This window comes from Grampus griseus (assembly GCF_964374135.1).
Source record: "Grampus griseus genome assembly, chromosome: 4".
NCBI lineage: Eukaryota > Metazoa > Chordata > Mammalia > Artiodactyla > Delphinidae > Grampus > Grampus griseus.
In genome coordinates this window covers 78,085,652-78,097,326 of record NC_138997.1, presented here as the reverse complement: position 1 = coordinate 78,097,326, position 11,675 = coordinate 78,085,652, and the positions used below count along the sequence as shown (strand labels likewise).

The 11,675-nt window shown below is 46.9% G+C and overlaps 1 protein-coding gene across 1 annotated transcript; it reads left to right on the top strand.

Annotated features, from left to right (window-relative positions):
* Window positions 1–3,368: 3,368 nt before the first annotated feature.
* SHISA3 (shisa family member 3) lies at window positions 3,369–6,829 on the top strand (the record flags this gene model as incomplete). Its single annotated transcript, XM_082653277.1, has 2 exons — window positions 3,369–3,645; window positions 6,267–6,829. The coding sequence occupies 2 exons, from the start codon at window positions 3,369–3,371 to the stop codon at window positions 6,704–6,706; spliced, it is 717 nt and encodes a 238-aa protein (XP_082509403.1). The 3' UTR covers window positions 6,707–6,829.
* Between the last annotated feature and the right edge of the window lie 4,846 nt (window positions 6,830–11,675).

The window sequence follows — 11,675 nt, the reverse complement described above, 5'->3', positions numbered from 1 at the left end:
CTGCCCTCCCCCCACTCTCTCTCTTTTTCTGGTGTTTATTAAAGCAAATCCCAGACATTCATATCATTTAACTCATTTCCTATAGCATTTCCCGGAGGCCGTGAGGGCCACAAGAGAATGTAAGCTGAGGAAATGATCTCTTATGATTGCGTTCTTCACCAAAATATGGAATTTGTGTTACTGAGATAAGGGAAGATATAGAATTTCTTAAAACCTCGGCATAATACCCCAGATGGTGCAGATTGTATTTTCCATCTCCATGTCCTCTCCCTAGAGTCTTTGAGGAGGGTCTATAAGAACTTTTTAATCTTCCTTTACTATGAAAGTAGTAACACAATAACAGCAACCTTGGATGTTTATAAACCTAAAAAGAAGGGTATGTTCTCTTCCTGTTTGCAAACAGCATTCTGAGAGCATCGCTTTTGCAGTATAAATCTGTCAGTGTAGAACTTGAGATCTTCTATGACAATGAACCAAACACACTCCCCGCCCCAACCCCGTGCAAGCCCCCAGAGCTGATTGTTGTGATGGTATAAAGTTGCTTCAGATCAGGACCTAGATAAGAAAGCATGGCGTACAGTTGCTTTAATGTTCACACACATCAGATCTAAGGAGTATCAAGAACTTTGGAGGTTTGGTTATTTTCCATTAGTAAATATCCAACTAAATTTGAGTAAAATGTCTTCTAAATGAGTCAAACAGACAGGACTTTGAATGAGGGAATTAATTATAGCTCGTATCCTAAGGAAAAGAATCCCACTGTGGCAGAGAGAATGTAATTAATGGGAGGTAAGTGCCAACAAATCATTTCCTAAAATATTAATGCTATCAAAGAACAGCTGGATAATGAGAGAAACTTGACCCTTGGGGGACTAGCAGAGGTTGCTGTAGAACTTTAGGTAGTTGTGATGTCATGGAATTCCTCTAAATTTAACAAGAATAATATTAAGAGGTGTGGTTCTGGGAAAGTTATTAGCAGTAAACATGTTTTTGTAGTTTTATCATCTTATTACGATCACTATATCTCATTGTTTCTGTGGCTCTGCATGACTTTCCTCCTTAATTGCTCAGGGTTTATACAATCCAAACAGCACTCCTTAAAAAAAAACAAGAAAAACACACCAAAAAAACCCCTTTACGGTGCTTTGTGACCACCTAGAGGGGTGGGATGGGGAGGGTGGGAGGGAGACGCAAGAGGGAGGAGATATGGGGATATCTGTATATGTATAGCTGATTCACTTTGTTATAAAGCAGAAACTAACACACCATTGTAAAGCAATTATACTCCAATAAAGATGTTAAAAAAAACCCAACAACCTTTAGGGCTGGCAAGGATTTTTTTTTGTACGTAAAAACAGAGTACCTAAGAAATTTCTGCAAAAACAATTTCCCATATGCTTAAGTTCTTTAAGTCAAGAAAAACTGTCTCCTTGTGGATAAAAGTCTGAACTTAATTTGGTTTTACTTAATAACATATTATTGTCCCAAGAAATATCTAAGGAAGCAATAAAATATTTACACAGTTCTATTTAACATCTGAAATGTTGGGCATTATTTTTACATTCTCATAAATAAATGCTAATCCCAATATTTAAAATCAGAAATCAGAAGTGATTATTTACTTGGAATATCCTTGAGCATACATTTTAAAACAGAAACCGTTTCATTCAGAGTTAAAAAAAAAAAAAGAAATATGCTTCTGTGAACGAACTCGGACCCTCGGGAAGCCGCGGGCTTGGTGAACGCTTTTGACCGCACACTTTTATGGCTGGTGCGCGGCAGACTTTGTCTTCTTTCACTCAACTTGCCAACAGCTAAATCAGTGACACGGGCATTCAACGTGTTTGACAAATAGGTGGAGATACGCGGGACATATTCACACGTACGAATAAACGATGACAGGAAGTTCAGGATGCCGTAAAAATAAATTCTTGAGTTGAGCCCAGGTTTCACATAACGCCAGTTTCATAAGGCACTTACGCCGCCAAAGGAGCAGTGCCCCTGAAAATAGCACACGGGGGACACATCATTTAAATAAATGTGTTTCTTTGCCCGAACAGAAGTTCAGATCTGCTCAATTATCATTAATTTTGTTCTTTTATTTCTTTTGCGGGCGCGAATGGAGAAGTCGTGCTCTTTGAGGTTTTGCGAGCTGCCCTCGGCAGGCGGAGGTGACCGGCGATTCTTCGCCCGGTGGCGTTCGGGTTAGGGGGGCGGGGGAGAGTGCGAGTGTGTGTACATTTGTGAAAATGTGCCGTCCCTTCTGGAAAAAGTGGAAACTTAGGTGGAAAACTCAGCGCAGATGTGGGCGGGCCCTAAAAGTATGCTATCCGCCCAGAACCCTCAGAACAGGTGTCCCAGGAACGAGGCCAGATCTGTGCAACAGACGACAGAAGATTCTACAAACCCCAGTTACCGAGTTCGTTTTTGATTACATCCCTAAAAAGCAAAGCCCTGGTCTCCACCCGCGCGCTAACGCGCGTGGATAGATGCAGAGACCCGGCGGCCCTGGCCCTCTGCGGAGTTTGCTGGGCTGTGCGAGAGCTGGAAGGTGTGCGTGGAGAGGGCCTGATGCCCCAGGTTTAGGGTAGAGTCCTGGGGGAGCGTGCTGGGCGGGGGTGGCCCGGAAAGGCGGAGGGGGGCGCGCGAACCAGAGGGCGCACAGGACCGGCGGTCGCGCCGCGCCCGCTGTGATTAGCCCCGGCGGCGCGCCCCGGAGGCGGACTCTTTCTTAACCCTCGCTCTCTCCCCCCCCTCTTCCTTTTTAAAGGACGCCGTGGAGGCAGAGCTGTCAGCAACCGGGAGGCCGTTTGTACTTGGCCGCGGCCAGGCGGACTCCAGCTCCCGTGACAGACAGGGGCGGGGGGCAGGGGGGGCCGCCTGTCCCGGGGCTCCGCACGAGGGCATCTCCCATCCTCCTGCCTTCGGGCTCCGCTCTGGACCCAGCAACGGACGCAAGTCGGGGTACTGCGCGGCCCGGGAGTTGCCAGACCCGGGCGCGATGGCTCCTTTGAGGAGTGGGGCGGTAGGTGGCCGAGGGCTGGGCGCGCCCCTCGCGCCGGGAGCGTTATGAGCCGGGCAAAGGGCCGCTGCAGCAGCCCCAGCCTCAGCCTCGGCCGGCGCCTTCCGCCGGCCCTTGCCCACTCGCCCCCGCGCACCATGCCGACCCCCGGCCTGTGGAGCCCGCCGTGCAGCCCCTTCCTTCTCTCTGGCCCCCGCTAAACCTCGCGGGAGTGGCCTTGGCCGCCGGGGCAGCTGCCCAGGCCGCGCCCCGGGGGGAGGCGGAACCGCGGGGCGCCCGGAGCCCCGGCTCAGCCCTTCGCTCTCCAGCCGCGTGCCCCTCTCGGCCGCCCAGCGCGTCCGCGGCGATGGGGGCGCTGCTGGCGCTCTGCCTCCTCTTGGGCTGGCTGCGCGGGGGTCCGGCGGACGCCCAGCAGTCCGGAGAGTACTGCCACGGCTGGGTGGACGTGCAGGGCAACTACCACGAGGGCTTCCAGTGCCCGGAGGATTTCGACACGCTGGACGCCACCATCTGCTGCGGATCGTGCGCGCTGCGCTACTGCTGCGCCGCGGCCGACGCCAGGCTGGAGCAGGGCGGCTGCACCAATGACCGCGGCGAGCTGGAGCACCCCGGCATCACGGCGCGTGAGTGCGGGCCCACGGGGGGCAGACCCCGCCCGGCCGCCCGGGCTGCCGTGTGTGCCGGCCGGTGTGCGCGCGGACAGGCGCGCCAGGCTTTCCCGGGTCTGAGCAAAGGGGAGGCTAGAGGTGGGAGGATCAAGGGAGGAGTGGGTGGTCGCGTTTCAGGTCGGGCCCTATTCCTTTGCAGTCCCGATTCCCGCCACAAGCGGTTTCCGCGGGTCTGCCCAAGAGAAAAATTTCAAGGGACAGTGAGGACCGCGGAGCTTGCATCCGGTGACCCCGGGGAAGAGAGCGGGAGCCTCGGGCGCTCGCGACATTGCAGACAAGGGCTGTAGGGGCAGCGCAAGGCTGGACTTGGGTTTTAAAGGACGGTGAGGGTGCCTCAGCGCGCGCCCTGGGCGCTCCGGGAGCTTTGAGAAGTGGCCATGGCGCAGGGAACGCAACTCTTGGGGCGCGCTTATCTGTAGCCTCACGGGCGTAAGGAACTTCAGACACTTTTTTTTTTTGGTGGCCTTTTGGTAGCGTTTCTAAGCCGCTGCCCTATTCTCCCGACTTCCTTTCATTTCTCTGCATCGAATTACCCTCTCCGGCCCACCCCCTATTGTCACGCTTTTCAGAAATGCCCAGGTCCTCCAGCTGGAGATTTAGAAACCGGGGTCGCAGGGGTTTCCCCGCCCCCTATTCTCACATCGGAAAACGCGGGTCAAATTTCCACTAACTTCAGAGCGGAACAAATCACGATCCCAGCAGAGAGATTTTACACCTTAAAAAAAAAAAAAGAAAAAAGTTTTCCACCTGAATCGGAACTTCAGGGCAACCCTTTAGAGCTACAGGCGATGGTTTTATGGCCGGGAAACCGGAGGAGCGGGCGGAGCTAAGGGCCGCGACACCCCAGAACTCCGGAGCGGAGGTCTGAGACCGGCAAAAGACGGTCCCTGGGAAAGACGGGGAGAGGCTGGAGAGGTAATTGATGGCGCTGGAGCCCCGGTCCCCCTGAGACTGACAACCCAGAGGAAAGGGGGGCCTGCCCTTCCTTAGAACCCCATTAGACGTCCAAGAAATTTAACTTTGGAGGGCAAAATACCAATCTGCAGGATTGGGGAAGAGGCTTCTGGGAAAAAGATGTTCAGTGGAAAGGAGAGAACTCTAGGCCGGCCTGGCCTGTTAGGAAAATACAAACTCTTTCCGTGGCTTTACTCCACTCACCCTGGGGGGCCCGGTTGCTCTCTGCAGAGCAATCGTGAGTGCCCGGCCTCCAGCAGGGACTCCATCCCGGCCTCCTCGGGCGAGCTCTGCAGCAGATGAGGCAGTCTCCTCTCTCACCAAGGCTGGGTGGGATCTGAGGAAGTCTCAGGACCCGTGGCTCTCTTGCTCGCCAGCTTGTAACCTTGGGCAAGTTACTTAACTTCTCTGGGCCTCTTCTCAACTCTAAAATGGGCATATAGCTCTCAGAGGAGTTAGGTTGCGCATTAAAGGAGTGCATGAATGCTTAGCAAGGTGCCGAGTAAGTAGTTCGTCCCTTTAGACTTGCCTTCCACAGGGCGCTGGTAAATGGGGCAGAGTGGGTGAGCTAACACCCAGGAGCCCACAGATCTCGGGGTGGCTAGTTACCTGTCGCTCATTGCCTGGGTGTCTTTGGGAAAGTCAACAACTCTCCAATGTGCTTCCACATCTGGAAAACAGAGAGTATCACGCCCACCTCACCGGGTCTCCGTGAATCCGACAATAAATACGAAAGAGCCAGGCACACAGTAGGGCCTGTCAGCGCAGGCTTGCTTTCATCTACCTCTAAGCCAGAGGTTTGCATCCAAGCGTGGCTCTATCAGGCAGGGGACACACCTGGAGCAGTGCCCCGGGGGTGCCTCCGGGGTAGGAAATTTTATGTCTGCCTTATGTAGAGAAGGAAACTGGGGTTAACTCTGATTAACTCCGGGTGCTCTCCCGGAAAGTCTGGGCCACTAACACCAAGAACTGCATCACGATCTATCCAAGGTTCGGCCTGACCTTCCCAGAATTTGGGTGGGAATTGGGAGGCAGAAGCATGGCAGCTGGAGGAGGCATCCCAAATTGTTTCTGGAAAGAAGTATCCAGAGGTGACAACTTGTGATGCAGTAGGAGACACAGTTAATTGGGGCCCACTCTGGATTTCTTTATCCTGTGCTTTCTGTAGTCTTGTACATTCCCGGGGGTTTCATTTCACAGGCCCAGCTCTCTTTGCTTAGATTGGAGATTCTTGGATAGGATTTTCAGCCTTAGAGCCCTTAAGAGCCCCACCGTGATAAAACTACTAAAACCCAGATTGAAAACCAGTGTTATAGTAACCCCCCAAACTCATCCTTTCCCTCTCTCCAGTGCGTGAACAGGAGGATAGAGTCTGTTCCGACTTCCAGATGTGCAGTGTGATGGCTAATTGCTAACAGAGTCTACAGTATCAGTTTGCTTCCTCCCTGCTAGGAACAAGAATATTCCATCATCACAGTTTGCACTTCAGAGGTTGCCAGTCACAGGCTCTGAGAAGCTGGGCTGACAAGGGTGGTGATGTGGACCTCCCACCTCCCACCCCCAAGCAGCCCAGAGTTTGGGAGACTCTAGTCCCAGCATCTGTGCCTGTTTTTGCCTTTTAGAGCCTGTGTACGTTCCCTTCCTGATCGTTGGCTCCATCTTCATCGCCTTCATCGTTCTGGGCTCTTTAGTGGCTGTTTATTGCTGCACCTGCTTGAGACCCAAGGAGCCCTCGCAGCAGCCAATCCGCTTCTCGCTCCGCACCTATCAGACGGAGACCCTTCCCATGATCCTGACCTCCACGAACCTCAGGGCACCTTCCAGGCAGTCCAGCACAGCCACCAGCTCCAGCTCCACAGGGGGCTCCATCCGAAGGTTCTCCTTTGCCAGGGCAGAGCCAGGCTGCCTGGTGCCCTCACCACCCCCGCCTTATACCACAGGCCACCCAATCCACCTGACCCAACCGTCCGGTTTCCTGGTGTCACCCCAGTACTTTGCTTACCCACTCCAGCAGGAACCACCACTGCCTGGGAAGAGCTGTCCAGACTTCAGTTCCAGTTGACAGGCCATGCATGGCTACAGATCCACCGCGTAGTGCAACGGCAGACCCACGGACGCTGCTGCCACGGCCACCAGGATTTCTGAGGAAATTTCCCTTGAACCCAGCAATGTCATGGAGAAAAGCGCAAGGAAAATACAGCACCTTCTAATCTTGAGGTTCCTGGCTCCAGTCGCAGAATGGCTGTTAGAGAATCGCTTTCTGTCTTTGAAAACATGGTGACTATTACATTTCAATTTATGTTACTTTTATTCAAAATAGGCAGCAGTCCGACTTTAAAGTTACAAATTGGCTGAAGATGTTTTATTGGACAACTCAGCTATCCTGCTTAGAAAAGGCCTACGTTGTTCTTTTTTCATTATAAGTTGTGTAGTGAGTGATAATACAAATATATATATAAATAAACCAAGAAATATACCTGATTGTAATTATTGAAGGTTCACTTAAAAATTAATTGCTAAGTAAACTGAGGGGACAGTGAACAACCTATTTATAATTTGGGGAGCAACTTAACTGTGAATAATATTAGCATCATGGGAACAGTTACTTTTTAAATTAATAGCTAAATTTTGTTTAAAATATAAGAGCGTCTTGAGAATACAAGATTTCAATAACCACATGAGAAGTTTAACATTTTACATATTTACTTAGATATTCATTGTAACAGAGATCTTTTGTAAAAGCGTTTCCCCCACCCACCCGAGGGAGTATTTATTGCAGACTTTTTGTTCAGCAACATTTAGTGTTTAAATGAAAGTTGGACAGTTCGTTCTTAAAACATTTATTTGTAAAATGACTTATGTACAAATGTAAAGATTTGTAATTTAATGTATTTACCACATTGACGGTACTAATTAGTAGTCGCACTGTAATTTTTTATGTTAATAATAAGTGTGGAGTTCAAAGTCCAGCTTTGGCTATAATCATCTGATATTATGTATCTTAAGTGCCACTGAATTCCATGTCTGATGACTAAATATTTGGGCATATATATATCCTGCTGGATTAGAATAAATAAAATCTTTTATGTTTTCGTGAAATCTCTTTGAAAGTTTAGATCAAAGTGCTTCATTTTATCGTCTTAATGATACTCTTTGCTATTCAATAAAAGGAAATGTCTTTGCCTAACACTTCATAATTTGAAATGAAAAAAATCCTACACTGATTTTGAATTGCGTTAGAAAGCTATTTTCTGCAGCGGGACTCCTGAAAGCAGCCCAGGAAGTGAATTTTTATGGAGGTATCAGCCTGTGGGCTTCAGCCCTCGGATGTGTTATTTGCATAGATTTAAAACTTGGGACATTTCTCATAAGAATCTGAGTTTTGGCTTCTCGTGGCAGGAAAAGGTGCGGCACCAAGGGTCCTGCTCTGGCAGGGGGTCAGGAGGTCCTTTTCAGAGAGGACAGTTGCCTTTTGCCAGCCTCCTGCCCGGTCTCCCCGACCTGGCTCATCTCCTTCAGTTTTGTTGCCTCCTGTCCCTTACGGATGTCCTTTGAAAACCCAGGTTTATATGAATTCATACTATCATATGACATCCTCAACAGCTCTTGTCAAATACAGCTACTTAGAGGTGGAAGTCTGACCTCGGGAAAGTCATCTGGCCTTGCCCTTTGCTTTCTAGTTGAGGAAACAAGTTGGAAGATACTATGCCTTTGCCCACTCTGATGGCAGAGGAGCTCTGACTTCTAGTCCCCTGCTTTCAATTAACAGTGGCCTGACTTCCAGGTATCCCAGGATAGCCCCAATAATCCAGGAATAAAGGGAAGGCAGGAAGGGAGAGCGGGAAGGAGGGAGGGAGGAAGGAGGGAAGGAGGGAGTAAAGGCTGAATGTGAAAGGATAAACATTTGTGAGAAGTTCTGGAACTCACTCCTGTGTTATTAGGCTGGCTTTATTTATGTTTGTTACATTCTGCTCCTTTGATATTTTAAAGTTAATCTTTACTGGGCTTTTATGACCCAAACACTATTCTAAATATTTACATGTACTAACTCATTTTATCTGTAAGCAATGCAACAGGGAGGTATTATAATTCCTATTTTCATAGATTTGGAAACCGAGGCATGCAGGAGTGTAGTAACTAGCCCAAGGTCCCGCAGCTAGTCAGTCCTGGAGCTGTATGCATAACCATATTCAAACAGCAAGGGAACAGGTTTGCTACACTGGCAACTCACACCCCAGAGGCGCTCTGCTGTTAATGTGATGTTTTTTCCAAATGAAGCAAAGTTTGGTCTTCTTTTGATTTGCACAGTTGTTTCATATCTGGAAAATTCAGTGTATGTTAAGGCAGTGGGGAAAACACTCTTTCAGTACGATGGGATTAGGTTTTTCCACCGAAAGGAATGGAGGGACATTTCAAAGTCATGCCCCTGGACGTCAAATCTTTGTTGGGTGGACTGTCCCATGCATTGTAGGATCTCTGAAAAACAGAAGTTCCATATTTTGAAAAGTAGTTATGCAAATAATGGGTAACATTTATTAAGAACCATGTGTGTGCTGTATGGCGTGTATCACTTAATCTTCACAAACCGTAAGTCGGGACTATTATCACACCTATTTTGCAGCTAAAGAAAGCAAAGCAGAAAGGTTGAACACTGTGCCCAAGGTCAACAATAACAGAGCCAGGATCTGAACCCAGGCAGTCTGCTTTGAAACTCTACATTAACTTTATGGCATGTACCTAGAAGGTCTAATTTTCTCAGGAAAAAATTATCCAACCTACTTTTCAGAAAATCTATTTGGGGAGGAGTGATTGACTGTAATATGGTACATACCCTGCAGATAGAGGGGATTGTAACCATCAATAGGATTGGTGCTACATTATAAGAACATAGACTAATACAGAGCACAAGTAGAAACACTAGAGGACAAACATTTCTCCCTTTATACCTGAGACACTTGAGAGAGCAGAGGGTGATTTAGATGGATTTTGGAGTCAGAGTGTCTGGGTTAGTTTCCTGGGTCTGTTTCCCATAAGCTGAGTGACTTTGGGCAACTGACTTTACATCACTGTGTCTCAGTTTTCTCATTTGTGAAATGAAGATGTTGATGGTACCCTATTGCTGAGGGTTGTCTTGACGAATCAGAAGTCAGAAGCACTCTCAAATCACTTGCAATCTAGAGGGTAGGGAGCTGTGTAGTAAGTCCACGATACACAGTAGAAAGCAGATGAAATATCCCAGCATATAAATGCAGGACTGAGTTCTGTGGGAGGGCAGATCCAACGCTGATTGGAGTGCAGGGGACAGAGAAAATGGCCCGACGGTTTGATAGAGTTAGTCCCTGGTAATCCATGGGCTCCTTCGATACCTGGCCAACTTCTCCTTATTAACTGCGACAGAGCACCCTCCCACCCTGCACTCATGGCCTGTGGATTTATTTTATCATCTGCTTTAGAAAAATGTATTTAATAAATTTGCTTTAAAATGGTTATTCACTCCAAACCCAACACATTGTATTTTTAGTTGTCCAAATGCATAGGTGTTCCCTCTTATTTTCCCACCTGCTTCTTTTTCATTGATGTTATTCTTAGCTATTCCTCATGGTGGAGAATTTGCCAGATTGACTTAAATCTATAGGAAATTTTCTCTCTAAAACCAGATAACCAAAAAGTTTCCTGAAAATATATACAATCACAATTAGGAGTATGATACATTTCACTGGGTCCAGATCAGTTTACCTGTGCATAACCTAAAAAGCTTATTTAGGATATGTTCAGGAAAAATAAGGATTTACTTACTTAACTATTAAGGGAACAAACTGTCCCATATTTTTATGTACAACACTTTCAAAATTGCAATTAAACAGTTATTAATGAAATTATTCGGACAGAGAATTTTTTATTTGAATTGCTGGTTATATAGTTTGTACTTGAAATAAAGACTGAACAGTAAAAAAGATTTCATTTTCCAACAATTTTTATTAGCTTTTTAGTGAAATGATCCAGGTTCGGAAGATCTTTCTTCACTAAAATGAGTGGCTCTGTATTACTGAAATGGAAGGTTTAGGTCTGAGATGCCATAAGCACATAAAAACAAACTTTAAATGGGGATGACGCATTGAATTTATGGGAATGTATTTCAAGTTTGCTGTTTCCTTATGGTGGTATTAGATGACAGTGCTTATTTTAAGGGGGGTGGAGTTGGATGTGAAAATATTTGACATAATTCACAGGTAACTTTTCTGAACACTGTTTTGCTGTGGTTTTGCATGGGCGGGGGGGACCCACACTCAATCGTTGCCCTTGGAAAGGCGGTGGGAAAGGAAGTCGGGCCCCAGACAGCAAAGCACACACTGCCCCTCGCTCTTATGAAACCAGAGGCTGCTCACATTGCTTGCCCAGCGCTTGCCTGTGAACTAATCCTGTTCTAGCAGTTTTCCAAATTGCATTTCAGTTCCTTTTACCGAACAATGGTTATTTTTGATTAAGCTCTTGTCCACGTTTCCAATGTTTCCTGTATTTTTGTCTCACGTGGCAATTTTAGTATCTTCTGGTTTTACTTCCTTCAAATTTTATTAGCTAAATGCGGCCACTTTCTCATATACTTAAAAAATTTCGGTGGGTTTAGAAAACTGAAGACATTCATGCTATGTGAAAAGAAGGAGCTGTGAATTAGCTGTTGACTTAGAGGCCGATTTAAATCTGTAATGAGGACAATCCTGGGAGGCTTTTCTGACTGAAGAATCAAAATATGGTAATTTTATTTTAAAAATTGTTTTTTTGATACTTAATTATCAACACTACCAGCTCATACAAAACTAGAGCTAATATACCCCACTTTATGTTGGGTTGAATGGGATTACAATGCAAGGATATTTTGTATATCACTGGGGTTGTAAACAAAATGTTAATATTGTTATTAAACAGATACACCTTCTCAGACTATAGTTAGAGCAGATTTGAGGGTTTTATAAAGCAATATAGTTTCTAAAACTAGCAATTAAATCTTGAACAATTTTCTTAATGTAATGGTA